This window comes from Lipotes vexillifer, unplaced genomic scaffold, assembly GCF_000442215.2.
Source record: "Lipotes vexillifer unplaced genomic scaffold, Lipotes_vexillifer_v1.1 scaffold251, whole genome shotgun sequence".
NCBI classification, from domain to species: domain Eukaryota; kingdom Metazoa; phylum Chordata; class Mammalia; order Artiodactyla; family Lipotidae; genus Lipotes; species Lipotes vexillifer.
In genome coordinates this window covers 1,453,920-1,473,710 of record NW_006770868.1, presented here as the reverse complement: position 1 = coordinate 1,473,710, position 19,791 = coordinate 1,453,920, and the positions used below count along the sequence as shown (strand labels likewise).

Genomic DNA, 19,791 nt, shown 5'->3' with positions numbered 1-19,791 from the left:
ATTGCTTTGGACCCCACCCTCTTCAGCCTCTAAGAGGTCTAGACTAGCTTCCTAGGGGTGCGGGGCTGTGTCCAATTTAGTGCGCTGTAGAATTCCCTGGGGAGCTTATTTTTAAGGCTGCCCCTGGGAGGAAGAGGATCGCTACGCCCGACCTCCCTAATTTTTCGGACTTTCCGCCTGGCGCAAACAAGATGCTGTCCTAGGAGAGGCCTTGTGGGCGGGGTGATGGCGGGGAGGGGTGGTCTTTAAATGAAAGGATCCTCTAAGATATCTGTTCTCTATCCTGAATGCACGCTGGAACCACCCGGGGAGCTTTACAAACAACTGATGCCCAAGCCCCACCCCCAGGGATTCCGGCTGAATCGGCCTGGGGTGGGGCCTGGCTTCCGGGCTTTTAGAAACTCCCCGGGGCATTCTAAAGTGCTGTGGGAGCTGGAACCGCTGCTCCACCGGATTCCAATGAAAAGAGGTGGTCTATACCGATGGTTTTCAAACTTGGCTCTATGTAAGAATCACCTGGAGAACATAAAAAGTACTGATGCCCAGGTTCCAACCCTAAAGGTTGTGTGTGGCCGTCAGACTTCGGAAGTTTTGAAGGAGCCCCAGGTGATTGCAATCTGAAAGCGAGTTTGAGAATCGTTTACCAGGTGGTGCGGGGGCCGGGCGTAGTGAGCGTCGCGCGCCACTGGGTGGCGCTGCCCGCTCGGCCCGGCGTTCCGGGAGGCGTGGGCCGCGGCCACTGGGTGCGCTCCTGCCCCGCCTCCGCCAGGCGGGCCACGGGGCATGCAGCCGGTCGGGGGCGGGGCTCCGAGGCCAGGACGCGGCGTCGGGTTCCCGGGGAGCCGCCGCCAAGTGGACTCTGCCGCGCTCCTCATGCTGCTCGTGGACGCCGATCGGCCGGAGCCCGTGCGCAGCGGGGCGCGCGAGCTCGCGCTCTTCCTGACCCCCGAGCCCGGGGCCGAGGTAGGGGACGGGGTTGGAAGTAGGGGAGGCGGGTCTTGGGGTTGTGGGATCCAGGGCTCGCGCTCCCCCGGGGAGGAGTGGACGAATGGAGACCCCTTGCGCGCTAGACCCGGACCCTCGGCTTCCCCGCAGCATTCTCTCGTACCTGGCGCTGGGACTCCGGACCCGCGCTGGGGGTCCGAGGGGTCCCTCCTTTGCGGAGCGGTGGCTGGCTGGCGTCGCGCAGAGATGCGCGTCAGGTCGCGCCCGCCCCCTCCTCCAGCCCCGGTTCTCGGGGGCCCAGACTCGCTTCCCATCCCTACCTGAGACGCCCCCCCCCCCCCCCCCCTTTAGACAATAAAACATTCAAATCCTTATGGTCTTCATCTTGCTTGTAATTATTTGCTTTTATTAAGCCCACTCTTAAATGTCATAGTGTGGTATTTGTTTATGCATGTTGATGCAAGTGCATACTTTTTTATCACTTTATTATGGAAAATTTTAAGCCTATAAAAAATAGAGAATTTTATAATGAACTTCCATGTTCCCACCACCCAGCTTTGATAATTATCAACTCATGGCCACTCTTATTTCCTTTTCCCCACCAGTTGCCTTTCTTCCATAGCATTTTGAAGTGAATTCCAGACATAACATTAGTAGATATTTTAGTATATATCTTTAGAAGTCACAGATTCCCTTTTTTTTTTTTTTTAATTGCGGTACGTGGGCCCCACCCCCCCGCGGGCCCCCCCCCCCCCCGCCCCAGCATCCAACGGGATGCCAGACTGAGGCGCGCTCGGAGCTGCTGCCCTTTGCCAGCCTGGGCCCCGGGGGAGGCTGACCCGCGGTCCTGCCCCTGCCCGGGCGCTCGGCCTGTTCTGCTCTGAGATGATGCTACATGCCGGGAGGAGGCGGGCAGGCTGCGTCTGTGCGAGGATGCTGCCGGCCTCGGTACGCTTCTGTTGCTAGGAGGGAAAATACCTCATCTCTGGCTGTACTTTCTATTTTAAAAGCACAGAACAAAAAGTAGATCTAAAACTAGCCTCTTTATCTTCCAGCTGAAGCCAGTATGTTGACAGTGCCATGAAAGTTATTTACCGAAGTTCACCAGGAGTTATGTAGGGCCAGAAAGTCAAGCCATTCTCTCTTTAAATCTCAGAAGCAGTACAGAAGTATTTAAAATAAAGGGTAAGCACCCTCTCCTTTTTCTCTCTCACCTCAATTCTAGTTCCCAGAGATAACCATCTTTCACAGTTTGGTGTACATCATTCCAAACATATTAAAAATGCATTTACAAATGTAGGTATGCATATATATTAATAATTATACATAATTAGTTTTTACCAAAAAAACCCACGTGATACTAGAATAATGTTCTGTAACTTGCTTTTCTTTATTCAAAGTAGCATGGACAAATGGAGAGTGACTTAATGGTAAGGCACAGGGCTTCTTTTCAGAGTGATGAAATAGTTCTGGAATTAGTGCTGATGGTTGAAAAACTTTGTGAATTCACTGAAAACCACAGAATCGTACACTTTAAAAGAGTAAATTTTATGGTATGTGAGTTATATCTCAATTTAAAAAAATAGTATGGACATATTTCCATGTCAGAATGTATGTATAAGAGCTGTCCAATTGAAATATAATTTGAGCCAAAGATGTGAGCCGTCCATGTAATTTTCTTTTTCTTTTTCTTTTTCTTTTTTTGGCCACACCACGTGGCATCTGGGGTCTTAGTTGCCCGACCAGGGATTGAACCCATGCCCCCTGCATTGGGAGCTTGGAGTCTTAACCACTGGACCACCAGAGAAGTCCCCCATCTATAATTTTAAATGTTCTAGGAGCCATGTAAAAAAGGAAAAAGAAACAGATGAAATTAGTTTCAATATATTTAATTTTTTCCAGTTTTATTGAGATTTAATTGACATTAAACACTATAAGATTTAGATCTACAAGTTTCAATGTATTTAAAATAAGTGTCTCCAAAATATCCTTTCAACATATCATCAACGTAAAAAAATTTAAGGAGATTTTTGCATTCTTTGAAGTAAGTTTTCTTTTTTTCATATAGTGATTCCTTCTTTTACATATATATAAATTTATTTATTTTTGGCTGCATTGGGTCTTTGTTGCTGCGTGCAGGCTTTTTCTAGTTATGGCGAGCGGGGGTTACTCTTCGCTGCCGTGCATGTGCGGGCTTGTCATTGCGGTGGCTTCTCTTGTTGCGGAGCATGGGCTCTAGGCACAAGGGCTTCAGTTGTTGTGGCATATGGGCCCAGTAGTTGTGGCTTGCGGGCTCTAGAGTGCAGGCTCAGTAGTTGTGGTGCACGGGCTTAGTTGCTCCGCAGCATGTGGGGTCTTGCTGGACCAGGCCTCGAACCCGTGTCCCCTGTACTGGCAGGCGCATTCTTAAACACTGCACCACCAGGGAAGTCCTGAAGTAAGTTTTCTAAATCAGGCTTGGATGATTGAACTTACAGCACATCTCAGTGTGGACCAGCCACGTTTTAAGCACTTAATAGTCATAAGACGCTGGCGGCTTCTGCATCAGAGAGTGTAGGTCTTCATCATTCCTTGGCTTCTTCGTGTCCCACCATTTCAGAATAATTCCTCCTATTTTCTGAGCACATACTATGTGCCAGCAGCGTGCTGCACTCTGTCCATGGATTATGTCATTGCATCCTGGCAGTGACCCAGTGGCTAGGATGTTATGTCAACTTCATAACTGAAAACTGAGGCCCTCACCGAATAAGCAACATCCTATGAATGTCCTGTAATTTCTGAACCACACCCCCAGGGATGGGCATTTAGGTTGGGTACCTGCTTAACGGTTTAAGTAACCTGAGCGTCTTTCGTGTTCTTTCTCCCCCTTGCTCTCAGCAGCAAGGTGTCACTGTGTCCAGCGGCTCAACCCAGCCTCATCTTGTCTTGACTAGGGACAGCCTTCAGGAGAAGCTGCATGTATTAACTTCATTTGCTCACTCAGGGCTCTCTCTAACTCAGACGCAGGCTGGCTCACGCTCGTTAGTAATGGCCGTAATGAAGAGCCGAACTCGCTGTAGCTCCACGGGGCAATAAAGCCACTTAGAGCTCTTGAGGAAGTTTATTTACCCAAAGAAGCAAAAACTGCCAGTGTGGAGTCACTTGCAGCCTGTACTTAAAGCTTCATTCCTTAGCAGTTCCTCGCGCTGAAGCTGTTTGCAGATGGGCAAATGAACTGGAAAGAGAAAGTCTGGTTTGGGAACAGGTCTGGGCAGCCAGTGCCTCCTGTACCAGCCTCTGTCCTAGGGCCACTTTGGGCTTTTAAATGGAGCAGTAGGAGTCTCAGACCAGCTAGCTCCAGTCCTAGGGGTGTCCTGGGGTTCTTAGGGAAGTGGGCCTTCCTCGTTCAACACCTTGAACCCCTGCCGTGTGCGGGTAGTGAAACACACAAGGGCTCCCACTCTCATGGCCCGACTGTCAGACAGTAAACACATAACATACAAAACCTCTAAATTGTGATGAATGCCATGGAGAACATGGGCATGGGTGATGTGATAGAGGGTGTCTTTGTGTCTGGGAGACATGGGGTGGGGAAGGCCTCTCCAAGAAAGCTTGAGACCCGAGTGGTAACCCCTTAGGAATGGGCAGGGAAGAGGAAGCACAGAGGTCCAGGAGGGCAATTAGCAGAGGGACCCCACTTTGTCTTGGAGTGTTCAGGGAGGGCTTCCCTGAGGCAGCATCATTTTAGGCTGAGCTCTGAAGCATGAATAGAAGTTGACCAGGCTGAGAGGTAGGAGGAAGACATCCCAGGCAGAGGAAACAACTGGCAAAGATCCTGGGGTGGGATGAAGCAGGGTGATCACCAGGATAGAAGAGCAAGCAGCAGGGAGAAGGGGGAGCTGTGAGAGGCGGGGCTCGTGAGGGGGCAGAAACCGTGTTGGGACTTTGCACTGTCTCCCCTGATCGAGGAGCCGCTGAAGGGCGGCACGTTGAGATGAGTCGGCAGGTGAGCATTTTACTATTTCTAGTGCCTTTGGGTTTTTCTGTCGAACCAGCTTTTTGTGTTTTACTTTCTCTCTTTTTCTGGTTTGAACTTCGTCTTTTGGGGGAAGTTTCAGGCAGGATCTCCAGAAGCTGCTTCAAGATGGCAGGGAGAGAGAGAGAGAGAGAGAGAGAGAGAGAGAGAGATGTTTGCCTCTTGGGTGCCCTGTGATTTAGGAGGGAGGGGAGCCCAGGGCCCTCCTGAATGGCTGACTCCTGATACCCACCCAAGGGTGAATTCCTGACCAGACTCTGAGAATTCCATTTGGTTCCTGTGCTGGAACGCGGGACAGATTTGCCCACAGATGGGGTTAATGGCCTACATGGAAGGAAATAAAGGAAGCCAGCACTTTCTCACGCCTAGGGACTTTGCTTGAGTGGGCAGAGGATGATGAGGGAAAGCGCCTGTTAAGCACATGTGGATTAGATCAGGGGTTGCAAACTGGTGGCCCAGAGGCTGAATCCAGCACTCTGATATGATGGGTTCAATTCACATAGGGGTTTTTAAATGGAGAATTTTCATGAAGAAAATCTGAATTTCCTGTTTATTTAAAATATGGACAGTCTGGTAATCCTAGGTCCCTGTTTCCTAGTTGTGGTCTCCTGTTTGCCACAGTCCCCACTCCTCCTCATTGTCTCCCTCATACCGAAGTTGGCATCAGTTACCATTTACCCTTGTGCTTCAACCTTTGAATTTCCTGTAGTCATGATAAGAGGAAAGGGAACTGTTTCTCCAAACCGTGTGTCTGGACTGAAATGGGAAAACATAAATTAGCCAGAAATGCCCTTGAGTTTCAAGAAAAAATGTAGAAGAGACTGTTTCTTTGTGGAAGTAAACAATATTTTATTGTGTCCAACCTGCAAACACCCTGTGCCTCTGGGAACCCTGGCATGTGTCTTATTCTTGTGACCTACTGGTCCCCTTTCGGGATTCAAATTTGGATATTCAGATTAGAAGTCTGGGTGGGTGCCAGGGCACAGTCTACTCTGTCTATAGAGATGTAGTTCTGTATTAATTTATTCCTCAGATCTTCTTTTTTTTTTTTAATAAATTTTATTTATTTATTTTTGGCTGTGTTGGGTCTTTGTTTCTGTGCGAGGGCTTTCTCTAGTTGCGGTGAGCGGGGGCTGCTCCTCATTGTGGTGCGCGGGCCTCTCACTGCTGCGGCCTCTCTCGTTGCAGAGCACAGGCTCCAGATACGCAGGCTCAGCACTTGTGGCTTACGGGCTTAGTTGCTTCACGGCATGTGGGATCCCCCCAGATCAGGGCTCGAACCTGTGTCCCCCGCATTGGCAGGCAGATTCTTTTTTTTTTTTTTCTGCGGTACGCGGGCCTCTCACTGTTGTGGCTTCTCCCGTTGCGGAGCACAGGCTCCGGACGCACAGGCTCAGCGGCCATGGCTCACAGGCCCAGCCGCTCCGCGGCATGTGGGATCTTCCCGGACCGGGGCACGAACCCGTGTCCCCTGCATCGGCAGGCGGACTCTCAACCACTGCGCCACCAGGGAAGCCCCAGGTAGATTCTTAACCCCTGTGCCACCAGAGAAGCCCCCTCAGATCTTTATGGAAGACCTGCTATGTGCCAGGCACTGTGCCGGGCACCGGGGAGAGGCCAGTGAGACAGATGCGATGCCTGCCCTCAAGGACTGGCACTGCAGTCAGGAAGATGAGCCCACTAGGAGTTACCCAACAGAGTAACTAATGGTAATAAATGCCACGAGGGAGACACCTGAGGGGCTGTGATAGAGACACACAGGAAGATTGGAAGGAACCACCAGGCAAAGATCTGGCATCATGTGTGTCGCTGGAGACACACATGTGTGAGCAGGGGAAAGACGGGATCAGATTTGTGGACTTAGGGCTGCAGTGCCGGAACGTGTCGGAGGGGCTGGCGTGGCAGCAGGGGGACCACAGATGTGGATGTCCCGGTGGATGTACACCAAGCTGCCCAGGCTCCCTGAATCAGAACCTTCAGGGGTGTGAGAGCCAAGGCCAAGGTGGGTGCTTAGAGAGGGGCAGAATTTCTTCCTATATTTCTCCCTGCAGAACTGCCCAGCATTGGAAGGACCTGTCCCTGGCTCTGAACAATCTCTTGTCACAGGACAGCTGGGCTTTGGGGGAGGGTCACCTTGGAACCTTGGCTAGAAGTTCCCAGTCTGGCTGACTCTCAGCACGAACCGAGAAGCTCTGAAACAGATTACCAAAGACGGGAAGTGACCCTGGTGCCAACCAGCCCAGGCTGGTCATGTAGCGATGCTCCTGTGCAGCGGACAGCTCGCGGCTGCAGTGAGTCAGCTCTGAACATGCCATTCCGGCACCGGGGAGAAAAGCAAGATGCACAGAGGTGTGTGCGGTGTAAATAAAAACTTTAAAGGCAGATAACACCTATTTCATGCATCTATAAATAGGAGATTCAGTTAAATCGATCGCTGGGGTGGAGTGTGGTGGGTGGGGCATAGCCAAGGTGAGAGCACTGGTGTAGGGCGTGGTCCCCAGCCTTTGCCAAACATCCGTATCATCTGAGATCAACAACAAAAAGTGCTGATGCCTGGCTCCCACCCCCAGATACTCTGATTTCGTTGGTGTGGGCGCCACCTGGGCATTGGAACGCCGAAAGCCCTCCAGCAGGGTTGTAAGCCTGGAGTGGCCAAGACTGATTAGTCTGTTGGACAATCACCACGACGACTGCTAACTGTTGGAGACACCGCAGGCCTGGGGATCTGGACTTGTAAGCGCCCCTCCGGAGATTTTGATGGCCAGCCTGCTGGGGGCTCACAGCTTCCATCAGTGCTAGCTCACCGTTCCCATCGGTCCTCGCGGCACGGGCCCCATGCCCAGGAATGCCTGCTTCCAGCCGCCGCAGGAGGACAGAAAACCCGTCGGTTGTGCCTGCTGCTGTGTCTACCGCACCAGCTACTGATGCCTCACGTACCAGTTGAAGAAGCATCCTTTACAGATGTGCGCCTCCCCCCAAGCCCCCTGCTCCTGGTCAGGCTGAGTGGTGGGAGGACCAGCTCTGCAGCCACATGGCCTGGGTTCAGACCTCGGCTTTGCGCTCATGCTTCTCTCTGCCCTTTCTCCTCCAGTTGTGGGGTTGGATGACATGATCCACGGGCAACACTTGGCTCAGGGGCAGGCCTACAGTAAGCGATCTGGTGCATTAGCTACAATTATTCACTTATTCTTTCTATAGTTGTTTATGGAGCAGGTACCAGGGGCGGACCCCTTGTCAGGAGCTGGAAAGCAAAAGTGCAGGAGAGGCCCACCGCCCTCAGGGCTCTCAGAACAGGTGGGAGGGGGGGCGTGACACACGTTAATATTTCCACGCAGTGTCTGCAAGAGGGCGATTTCAGCCCTTCGCTTGTGCAGAAGATGGTGAATTTTCTCTCACTAGCACGACCTCATGTAAGCCTGGAAGTCCAGTGTTAACTTTTCCGTATCTGTGTACATGAGACCAACCATAGATTCCAGTTTTTTGGTTTGTAAAACATAGTTGCTGCATCCACGGTCAGCATGAGCCCCCGGTTCTCTTAAGCTATCTCGGGATCTGAATTTATTCCTTGGTGCAAGTGTGATGGAAATTTGGCCTGTGGTTCTTTTAAGTGAATTGGAGTTGGTTTTAAAATAAGTTTGTTTTAAAAATAAAAAATATATGCACATATTACAAAATCCAAAGGTCCCGGTGACCATGGAATGCTGAGTGAGGCCCTGCCTCCCCCGGTTCTCAGCCCCTGCTGCTCTACAGAGGCCACTGCAGGCCATGCCTGTGTCCCCTGTCGTCCCCACCTGCCACCTCCCCCTTCTGCCTTGTGCTTTTTTCACTCACTGTGTCTTAGACAGCTTTCCATATGAGTGCACAGAGAGCTGGCCAATTTTTTTTTTTTTTTTTTGTCTTTATTACCACACTCGCGTTGCGGAGCACAGGCTCCGGACACGCAGGACCAGCGGCCATGGCTCACAGGCCCAGCCGCTCCGCGGCATGTGGGATCTTCCCGGACCGGGGCGCGAACCCGTGTCCCCTGCATCGGTAGGCAGACTCCCAACCACTGCACCACCAGGGAAGCCCCTGGCCACTTATTTTTTAGCTGCTAAACAGAATCTCATTGTCTGTCTGAATTATAATTTAGGTAACCGTTCCTCTACTGATGGACATTTAGGTTATATGGATTCTTTAGCTGTCACAAAGTCTGTTGCGGGCTTCCCTGGTGGCGCAGTGGTTAATAATCCACCCGCCAATGCAGGGGACATGGGTTCAAGCCCTGGTCTAGGAAGATCCCACATGCCACGGAGCAACTAAGCCCATGCGCCACAACTACTGAGCCTGCGCTCTGAAGCCCACGTGCCACAAGTACTGAGCCCATGTGCCGCAGCTACTGAGCCCACGTGCCGCAACTACTGAAGCCCGCACACCTAGAGCCTGTGCTCCTCAACAAGAGAAGTCACCACAATGAGAAGCCCGTGCACCGCAACGAAGAGTAGCCCCTGCTCACCACAAGTAGAGAAAGCCCACCCACAGCAATGAAGACCCAACGCAGCCAAAAATAAATAAATAAATAAATAAAAAACCCAAAACAAAGTCTGTTGCAATGAGTATCTCTGTGCGCACATAATTTTGCATTTGTGCATATATGTCCGGAGGATACATACCTAGTGGGGGAATTACTGGGTCCAAGGATACATGCATATAAAATTTTGGTTGCTGTTGCCAAATTAACCTTAGAAGTCAGGGTCAAGGCGAGAGTAGAGTAGAGTAGTCAGCCCTTCTAGACATTCACACCTCAAGGTCGAGGGTCCCTCTGGGGGATGGGAACTCTTATTTGAGCTGCTGTAGGGGCCTGGAAGGAAGGAGTTCCCGTGACCCCTCTTTGGGAAGTGGATCATCATCTAAAGGGCCAGGTCCTCTCAGTTTGCGATTCCAGCGCAAGGCCATTTTGGAGAATCCCTTCATTTGCTCTTTCCAGCCCTTCATTCTTGGCTTGCCCCAGCTCCCAGGGTCTTTCTGCCATTGATCCAGCCCTTTCATCCTGTGCACAGAGATGAGGCTGCTTCCTCTAAAGACCTTTACTTTCCCTGTCATCTGAAGGGGCCACCATGAGCGCTTTTGGAGAAGAGGTGACATTACTAATTACATGTCCTGAATGTGGGCAGGCCTCACAGTCCTTGAGCCTGTTTCATTTTCACCCCTGTCGTGTACTCATGGACCCTGGCCCAGCCTGGCTGGAGGAAGCAGGAGCAAGGTCAGGCCATAGCGCCAGGTGTCAGGCAAAGCTACCACCACATCCTCCCCTGAACTTGATCTGGCTGCATGTAGGTGTCCTCTGGCTGGCATGGTGATCTGCTTTTTAAAATGCTAAGTAGATGCCAACTTGAAAAAAGTGGGAGTTTTCACATAAAAATCCAAATGTCTGGCTTCTTTAAAAATGTTGCAGCAAAAGCTATAGGTCTTCAGTGGCCTTGTTCCTGGGCTGAGTGGACCTTGTGGTTTCTAGAAGGATTCTCCGGAGAGAGAGAAAGAAAGAGAGAGAGAGTGTGTGTGTGTGTGTGTGTGTCTATAAACAGCATTATTGTGATATAATTCACATGACATACAATCCACCCATTTAAAATGTACAGTTTAATGGCTTTTGGTTTATTCACAGAGTTGCACAATGATCAACCACAATCAATTTTAGAACATTTTCATTACCCCCCAAAGAAACCCTGTCCCCATTAGCTCTCCCTCCACCAAGAACCCCTAATCTACTTTCTGTCTCTAAAGATTTACCTGTTCTAGATATTTCATAGATGTTTGGGTTTGTGTGGTTTTTTGTTTGTCTGTTTTTGTTTTAAATTTATTTTATTTATGTTTGGCTGCATTGGGTCTTTGTTGCTGCGTGCGTTTTTTCTCTAGTTGCGGCGAGTGGGGCTACTCTTCGTTGCGGCGTGTGTGCTTCTCATTGCAGTGGCTTCTCTTGTTGCGGAGCACGGGCTCTAGGCGCGTGCGCTTCAGTAGTTGTGGCTTGCAGGCTCAGTAGTTGTGGCTCACGGGCTCTATAGAGTGCAGGCTCAGTAGTTGTGGCACACGGGCTTAGTTGCTCCACGGCATATGGGATCTTCCAGGACCAGAGCTCTAATCCATGTCCCCAGCATTGGCAGGCGGATTCCCAACCACTGCGCCACCAGGGAAGCCCGATATTTGCGTTTTAAAGACACCAATTGGTCAGAGGTTTGAAGGCCCTGTTCAGCCTACAGTCAGGTTTGTTTGGCCGTCATAGTGTTTTTTACTTTTTTTAGGTTAGTTTTGAACATTTTCGAATTGGAAGAGCTTTTATAAATATCTAGATCACCCTTTTGTCTTTTTTTTTTAAGTGTTCTATTTTTAAAAAATATTTATTTATTTTGGCTGCACCAGGTCTTAGATGCAGCACGCGGGATCTTTTAGTTGCAGCGTGCATGTGGGATCTAGTTCCCCGACCAGGGATCAAATCCGTGCCCCCTGCAGTGGAAGCGCAGAGTCCTAACCACTGGACTGCCAGGGAAGTTCCCAGGTGTCCTCTTTAGACGGGGCCTCCCATTTGCCACAGTCCCCACCCCTCCCTCTTGTCTCCCTGCATGGCGTCAGCTGCCATTTATTCATTTATTTTTGGCTGCATTAGGTCTTAGTTACTGCACGCGGGCTTTCTCTAGTTTTGTCGCGGGGGGGCTACTCTTCGTTGCGGTGCGCGGGCGTCTCATCGTGGTGGCTTCTCTTGTTGCGAGCACAGGCTCTAGGTGCGCGGGCTTCATTAGTTGTGGCATGCGAGCTCAGTAGTTGTGGCTTGTTGGCTCTAGAGCACAGCCTCAGTAGTTGTGGAGCACAAGCTTAGTTGCTCCGTGGCATGTGGGATCTTGCTGGACCAGGGCTTGAACCCGTGTCCCCTGCATTGGCAGGCGGATTCTTAACCACTGCGCCACCAGGGAAGCCCCAGCTGCCATTTATTATCCTGCTGGTGCTGCTGTGTTTCTCGGAGAAAAGTAAAACGTCTCTGTCAAAAGTGGGAAACTGAAATAAGCAACGTGAAGAAAACATCCTTAAGCATGTGGCCCGCTTCCCTAGTATTCATTTCCTGCCTGGCTTCTGTGTCTTTTTGAGTTTGGAGACCCTGGTGGGGTCACAGCCATCTCCTGCATGGGTGGAGCATCCCACCAAGAGTAACCTAGAGAAAGAAAGAACTTGATCCTCCTCAGCTTCCATCTCCAAACACAGAGAGTCGGAGGATTCCCACCCCCCTCCACTTTCACGTGGGGAAACCGAGGCACAGAGACGGTCAGAGGTATAGTTAAGACCACACAGCATGAATGCAAATGGGGACTAAGACGCCATCGCGGCTGCTGTTCTCAGGCTGTAGCTCTTCCAGGAGAGCACTTTTCTTCCTCCTTCCCGTGGCCCTTTTCTTTTCTCCTCCCTCCCTCCTTCCTTCCTTTCTTTCTTGCAACAAATATTCATTGAGCACTGTATTGGTTACCAATTGCCAGGTAACAAACCACTGCCAACCTTAGTGTTAAAAAACGACCCCCATTTTATAGTGCCTGATTTTGTAGGTTGGTGGAGCTCCTCTGCGCCGTTCTGCTCCCGTGGTGTTGGCTGGGCTGCCTCATGAGGCTGCATTCAGCTGAAGGGTTGGCGGCAGTGGAAGGTCCAGCATGGCCTCACTCATGTGTTGGGCAGTTGGTGCTCCAGCGGGGCACCTCGGTTTTCCTGCACGACCTCTCATTCTCCAGGATCTTTTCCGCCCTGTGGCCTTTCCAGCAAACTTGCCTGCTGTTGTCTTCCAAGAGGGTGAATCAGAAGCTGCAAGGTCTCTAGACTCGGAAGTCACAGAGCGTTGCTTCCACCACATTTTATTGGTCAAAGCAAGTCACAGACTAGATTCGGGTGGAAAGGAATGATCCTACCTCTTCATGGGCAGAGTGGCAAGGTCATATTGCAGAAAGATACGTGGGATGGGAGAGAGTTGGAAGGCCGTCTTAGGAAACACAGGTACCTACTATGTGCCAGGCATTGTTCTAGGCCCTGGGAACACAAAGGTAAATAAAAGAAAAGAAAACCCTTGTTCACCAGGAGCTTTCATTCCATTGGGGGAAGATGACAGGAAACAAGTAAAATATATAGTAAGTTATATGGTGATAAAGGCTAAAGAGAGAAATAAATTGGGGCAGGATGTGGTGTGGTAGGGAAGCTACAGGGTCAGGGAAGGCCTCACTAAGGAGAGTCATATGAGCAAAGGCTAGAAGGAAGTATGAGATGAGCTTTACCAGTGAAGGGAACAGCAGGTGCAAAGGCCCTGGGGTGAGGACATGGTTGGTGTGGTTGTTTGGGAGGCCTCCAGTAGGCATTTACTGATTGAGATGGAAGATGGGGGAGGACTTTTTGTTTTAATTAACATAATCCATATAACATAAAATTTACCATTTTAAAGTATAAAGTTAAGTGGTTTTTAGTACATTCTTCTTGTTGTTCAGACATCACCACAACCTAATTCCAGAACATTTCCATCACCCAAAAAAGAAATCCCATAACCATCAGCCGTTATTCCCTACTCCCCCTCCCCCCATTCCATGGGGGAGACAACTATTAAGACACTTTCTGTCTCTGTGGATTTGCCTCTTCTGGACATTTCACATAAAAGGAATCATGTAGTATGTGGCTTCTTTCGCTTAGCATATATTTTCAAGGATTATCCATGGTGTAGCACGTGTTAGGACTTCATTCTTTTTTATGGCCAAATAATATTCCATCACATGTACATGCCATATGTTGTCTGTCCATTCATCAGTTGATGGACATTGAGTTATTTCTACTTTTTTGGCTATTATGAATAATGTACAAGTTTTTTGTACGAACCTCTGTTTTCAGTTCTTTTGGATACATTGCTGGGTCATAGGGTAACTTCTATGTTTCGTCTTTTGAGATTGGTTTCCAAACCAGGCTGGTTTCCAGAGCAGCCGCACAAGTTCACATTCCCACCCGCAGTGGATGAGGGTTCCAGTTGCTCCACGTCATCACCAACTTTTGTCACTTGCTGTTTTTGTGATCGTAGCCATTCTAGTGGCTGTGACGTGGTATGGTGGAAGAGTTTGAGCTGAGGAGGGCCTTGGTTTTAACAGAATCTCTGAGGAGTAGATTGAAGGGGAGCAAAAGAGGAAGCAGAGGACCAGTGAGTAACAGGCTACTGCAGTGGCCCCAGCGAGGGAAGGCAGTGCCTTGCACCAGAGTGGTGGAGAGAAGCGGGTGGATCTGGGATATATTTTGAAGGCAGAACTGAGAGGGTTTGCATAAAGGTTGGATGGGGTTGGGGGTGGGAAAGAAAGACGAGTCAAGGATCCTCCCATGTGTTTGGCCTGAGTACCTGGAAGATGAAGTTTCCCTTTGTGGAGATGGAGAAGACCACGGATGGTGGAGGGTCATTTTGTGTTTCCTTGTGCCAGTTGCTGGTAGGCAGACCCCGCCCCTTTTCGGCTTTTGACACGCCCAGCTGGGAAGCTGGGATTGGCACTTGGAGCAGGAGATGTGGAAGAAGGCGGTGAATACCATGATTCACACGTGTTAAAAAGATGCCTGCCTGCCATCCCCACTGACCACGCCCTGAACGTCACTTAAAGCGAGCCATTTGCTTCCCTTCCCTCGGAGTGGGACAATTTCTGCCCGGGGGTTGCAAAGGATGGTGAGGGCGTTCATTTTGCTTATGGGCTGGTTAAAAAGGCATGTGGGCTGCAGCCTGCAGGACTCTTATTTCTGAGGCCACTTAGGGAACTACCGTGAGAGAAAATTGTCCGGTGAATGATCTGTGGGCACGGTGGGGTAGCTAATCCTTCCTGCTGGTTGGGAATGATTTGGGACTTGTCCTTCCCTTAACTGACCAAGCAGTCAGCAAATGCTCTCTTTGCTCCTTCCCTGCTGCTTTGGGCCACCGCCCTAGGCACCAGGAGGAGGGGGCAGTGGGGAGACCATAGTTGACAGGCAGCAGTAAAGCGGGCACACTTTCCCACTCCCTAGAGAGCACCTTGGTGGTGACAAACTTCTGAAGTCAGAGAGGTTGAAATTTTCGCTTCAGTGTCTATTAACCGTGTGACTTTGAACAAGTGACTTAAGCTCTCTGATCCTCTGTTTCTCAATCCATAGAAAGGGGGAAATTATGGCACCTACAGTATAGAGTTCTCCTGAGAAGCAAATGAGATAATCCATATATGGTGATTAGCTCTTGTTTCTATTATCTAGTGAGAGAGATCCATAAAGCAACCATTTATATGTGCCTACTGTGTGCCTGCACCCTGTTAAATGGCTTAGCCATGTCTATTATGTGAGGTTAACCTAAAATCCTGCCAGATGGATGTGGCACTTCCTGTCACAGGTGAGCCAACCCAGATGCTCAAGTTAAGCCCCTGGGTTAAGGTCATACAGCTGGCAAAAGAGAAAGATGGGGTTCGAACTCAGGACTGACTAACTTCCTTTGTGAACACGCTAGGAGAGGTCGAGAGGCTCTTCCTATGAGCAAAGAGCTGCAGTGTGTCTTGGGAAGGAGGCTGACCAGCCAGCTGGGGCGTGGTCCTTCATGTCCCTCTGGCAGGTTTAGTCTTCCCAGGCATCTTTGGACTGGGGCATAGATTGTCTGCACTGTGCTCCATCATGCATCTGTGCCCCCTCCCGTCTCTCTCGCTTTCCTCTGGATCAGAAGGAACCACCAACCTTCCCCCTTCTACCTCAGTAGCCTCTCAGCTCCTTCTTTCTCCCTTAGTGCATTAAGGACACTTTTTTTTTTTTTTACCATGCTTTTACTTTTTGAGGGGTGGGAGGGGGACTTCCTGTCCTCCTTCCATTGCGGTCCCCTTCCCCTGTCAAGCCTCCCCCAGTGAGGCACAGAAATAGTCCCAGCTGTGAGATGAAGGTTGCAGAGTTTAAAATTGCAGCTCGGTACTATTTATACTCCAGCCGGAAAGATGTTTTTTTGTGCAGCCGTTTATTTGGTTGTGGTATTGACAGCCCAGGCTGCAGGCGGCAGGCTCCTGCACTGTATAAACATTTATCCGGGGACAAGTGTGCAGTAAGGGCAGCCTTCAGGTGAGGGAGGCAGGTGCCAGGCCTGCCCAGAAATGTCTGGGAACACCTCCCTGGGGCAGAACAATTCGGCCTGGTAAGCCAGAGAAAGCGGTTCACGTTCCAGCTGAACTTCCTTCCTAGATGCCTGGTAATTAGAAAAAAAAATACAGGTATTTTATAAATCATGAAAATAGTACATGCTCGAGGGGAAAAAGGGTTCAAACTAATTTTTACACAAGTGATTAAAGCAGGCAAACCCTTCATGTTCTATTTTGGTTGGCCCATGGAGCGTTAAAATTTTTTTTTGAATTTGTGCCACTACTTAAAAATTGGGACATTTCCCATAAAGTTAGAATTTCTGGCTTCTCTTGAAAATGGAAGGTTCTGGCAATGCTGGCCTTGTGTTTGCTGATGGCTGCTAGTGGCTGGCTGCTCCAGAAGTAGGCAAGTGATTTTCAGATCACCCCAAGCCCCAGTGGCCTGCTTCGTGTTCATTTACCTTACTGCCTGGCCTTGATGACTTTTGAGGTTTGGACCTTTCACATAACATAAAACATTCAGGGCTCCCGTGTCAGAGTGTCAGACCTCATTCCCCAGTTCCTACTCCCCAGGGCTAAGTAAGCACTATCGATAGGGTTTCCAGATAAACTACGGGACCCCCAGTCAAATATGAATTTCAGATAAACAACAAATACTTTTTTAGTGTAAGTGTATCCCCTAACTATTACAGTTTGGTAGTATCATCCCAGGCCTTTCTCTCTTGAAGCACACACGTTTCACAAGGGTGGTTTTATATTCTACCTCTCCTGCACTTGACTTTGTTCTCCGTGGTTTGTCTGGAGAGGCATTTTTCAGTGTTGATAAGAGCAGGCTTTGAGGCTGGGGACTCAAACCTACAGGAGAGTCTGGGCCCCAGTGCTTGTTAGCTCTGTGACCTTGAGCAGGTTCGCTTGCCTCTCTGAGCCTCAGTTTCCTCATCTAAACAACGAGGGTGATAAGGGTCACTTTGTTATCTCCTGTTAGTATTTATTTATCTCCTCGCTTTTGAGAGCTGCAGTAGAGTGGATGGCCCAGGGTGGCTTTAAGCAGAGAGGTTAAACAGAGGTGCCCTCGGGCATCAAGACTGACCGGGCACATCCCGATTTCCAATGAGGCTACTGAGAGGTTCTGAAAAGGCAAAGTAGGTCTGGAGGGAACTGGGCAGATAATCCTAAGATTTAGTTTGCTTTAAAAAAGAAGAAAGACAATGAAGGGCGTTTGTCTCCCTGGAAACCACTTGCTAATCTCCAGGATCTTGTGTCTCTTCAGGCGGCGGAGGTGGGGAAGACCGTCGAGGGCTTGCTCCTCAGGCTGGAAGAGTTTTGCAGCCTGGCTGACATGGTGAGTGCCTGCCTGGGAGGCGTGGGTGCAGGCCCAGCCCAGACTTCAGGGCCTTCCGGGGCTTCCCTGGGGAGCCACCTCGGCTGGCGTGGCGGCTTAGCCAGCAGGAGGCGTGGGCAGGGGCGTGGGGGAAGCTCACACCCTCTCCCTCGGTCCACACGAGGTTCCCTGAGGCGGCCATCTTGATAACGCCCTTCCCCGGAGATGCCTTCATTCCACCGAGGAGGCGGGAGTGGGCCACCAGGTGGCACTCTCGGGCCCGATGCGGGGAGCCGGTCGGCGGGGACGCTAAGACTATATTTAACTTTCCTTGCTCTGCACAGTTCGCCAGGCAGACGTGGAGACAGCCAGGAAATGGCTTCAGGCCTGGGAGGCCTAGGAGGAGCCTCCTGGCCGGGCCCTGGCCCTGGCGGGCTGCGGTATCGAGCGCCCTCCTCAGCCCTTTGGTCCCTCCACTGTTGCCTCCTACCCTGCTTGGTGGGAGCGGCTCCTCCTGGCGGGGTGGGGAGGACCGTGGAAGATGGTGCCCTAGGCCAGGAAGGCAAGGTCTCCACTCCTCCTTGTGTCTCCAGGATTGTTGCCGGACAGCTGCGGGGCCCTGAGGAGCGCTGATAGAATGTTCTGGAAGTTCCCAAGCTTATTAAAGGCACACCAGCAGCCAGGGTTCGTGGCTTCCGCCTGGAGGCCCAAAGGGTGGAGCTTCATTTTGGGACCAGGCCTGCCTCTCCCCTGGAGCACAGGAAGCCCAGCTGGGCCCAGCCGTGCAGATGTGTACCAAGCGTCTGGAGAGACGCTGGTGAGAGCCCCAGGGAGTAACGTTTGTTGAACATCTGCTTTGTGCCACGCTCCGTACAGAGCGTGCTCTCTGTATCCTCCCATTCCACCTCAGAGCAACCTGCCACGATGGGTACGACTTTATCCCCATACGTTCAACAGACATCTGAGCGCCTGCCTGTGCCAGCCCCTGGGGACACTGCAGTGAACAGGACACAAACATTCCCACAAGGACCTATCTGTGTTTTTCTCTTGAGTGCCAATTTTTTAGTTCAGATGTGGGTCCGGGTGGGAGCTGGGTAACGAGACTGACTTTGAACGCCCTGAATGGTCCTTTCTTCATCACCGAACATTGGGCACCTTCTCTGACTGGTCCCTTGGTGAGCCTGAGGATGCAAAGAGAGACAGATCTGTCTCCATCCACCCTCCCCTCCCGTCCGCAACAGCCCCCGATCCCCCAAACCCCATCTGTGTACCAGCCGCTGTCCTCCAGGGTTGAAACACTGGCCTGGAGGTGTGTTCCAGGTGCAAAGCTAGGCTGCCGAGGTTTTGAAAAGGAAAAGAGGTTCTAGAAGGAGCTGGGCACATAATCCCAAGACTCAGTTTGCTTTTTTTAAAAAAAACGAAGAGGTGTTAAATTCTGCCTGGGAAATCAGGAAGTCTTTGCAGAACAGGTGGTGATTAATTTGGGGTTTGAAAGAGGAACAGGAAGAATTCAATTGCTGGGGCAGGCGGGCGTTCAGGCAGAGGGACCGGCCTTTGGGGGTGGCATGCTGGGCACATAGGGACAGTGTGGGCCCACACAGTGGGGCATTGGGAAGATGGTGGGGACGGGCGATCCTGGGACATTTTTGTTCTCAAATCCCAGTGCATCCTCCTCCCACGAAGGGAGATCCACCAACCACCCTCAATGAGAGCTTTGGGCAGAAGTCAGCTTGGATAGACAGGGAGGGGCCAGGCCTTACTTGCCTTAAAAACTTCAAGGCTTCCTGTGGTGGGAAGTCTGCGGAGGCGCAAGATTGTATGCAGCGTCGAGAAGATCCTCTCCAAAATCAAAGCCTAGAGATGCATTTATGCAAAGATTTTAAATACAGAGGTCACAAGATGACCCATGGGCCCAATCCTGTCTGCAGACATGTTGGATGTCTCTGGGAAAAAAAAGAAAAAGGAATGGGCTGCTGACATTTATAGAATGTCATGCAAAAAAATATGGATTCCCGGCTTCTCTTGGAAAAGCAAAGATCTGTCGTTCCCGCCACCCCCTGCCCCGTGCGTGCTTGTTCTCACCTGGCAAGCATCAGCCAGAGCTGGACAGTGGCCACCCCTGTGGAGAGCACACGTGCTCTCCGGCTTGTCACCATCCCCACTGCTCCCCATGGGAGCCTCCTTGACTCCCCGGCCACCTGCCAGGTGCATCCATCCTGTGCTGTGTGCGTGTGTTTTATGGTAGAGAACATTTCTCTGTACTTCGGGCCCTACTGAAAGCAGGCAAATATCCACCAGACCGAGAGAGTCCCATGTTTTTAAGAAATGGAAGAGATTGTACTTCCCGGGAAGTGAAGACTGTTTCAGTGTGTTTATATGCAAATGAGCGTGTCTACATTAATAATAGAATG

At 50.6% G+C, this 19,791-nt stretch overlaps 1 protein-coding gene across 1 annotated transcript in view; it reads left to right on the top strand.

Moving 5' to 3' along the window:
- Positions 1-689: 689 nt before the first annotated feature.
- Positions 690-19,791, top strand: part of BCAS4 (breast carcinoma amplified sequence 4) — a 62,570-nt gene continuing 43,468 nt past the window's right edge. Inside the window, exons 1-2 of the mRNA XM_007446377.1 lie at positions 690-963; positions 17,330-17,401. Of these exons, the coding sequence (XP_007446439.1) occupies positions 784-963; positions 17,330-17,401 (252 nt within the window). The 5' untranslated portion in view covers positions 690-783. The remainder of the gene's footprint in view (positions 964-17,329; positions 17,402-19,791) is intronic.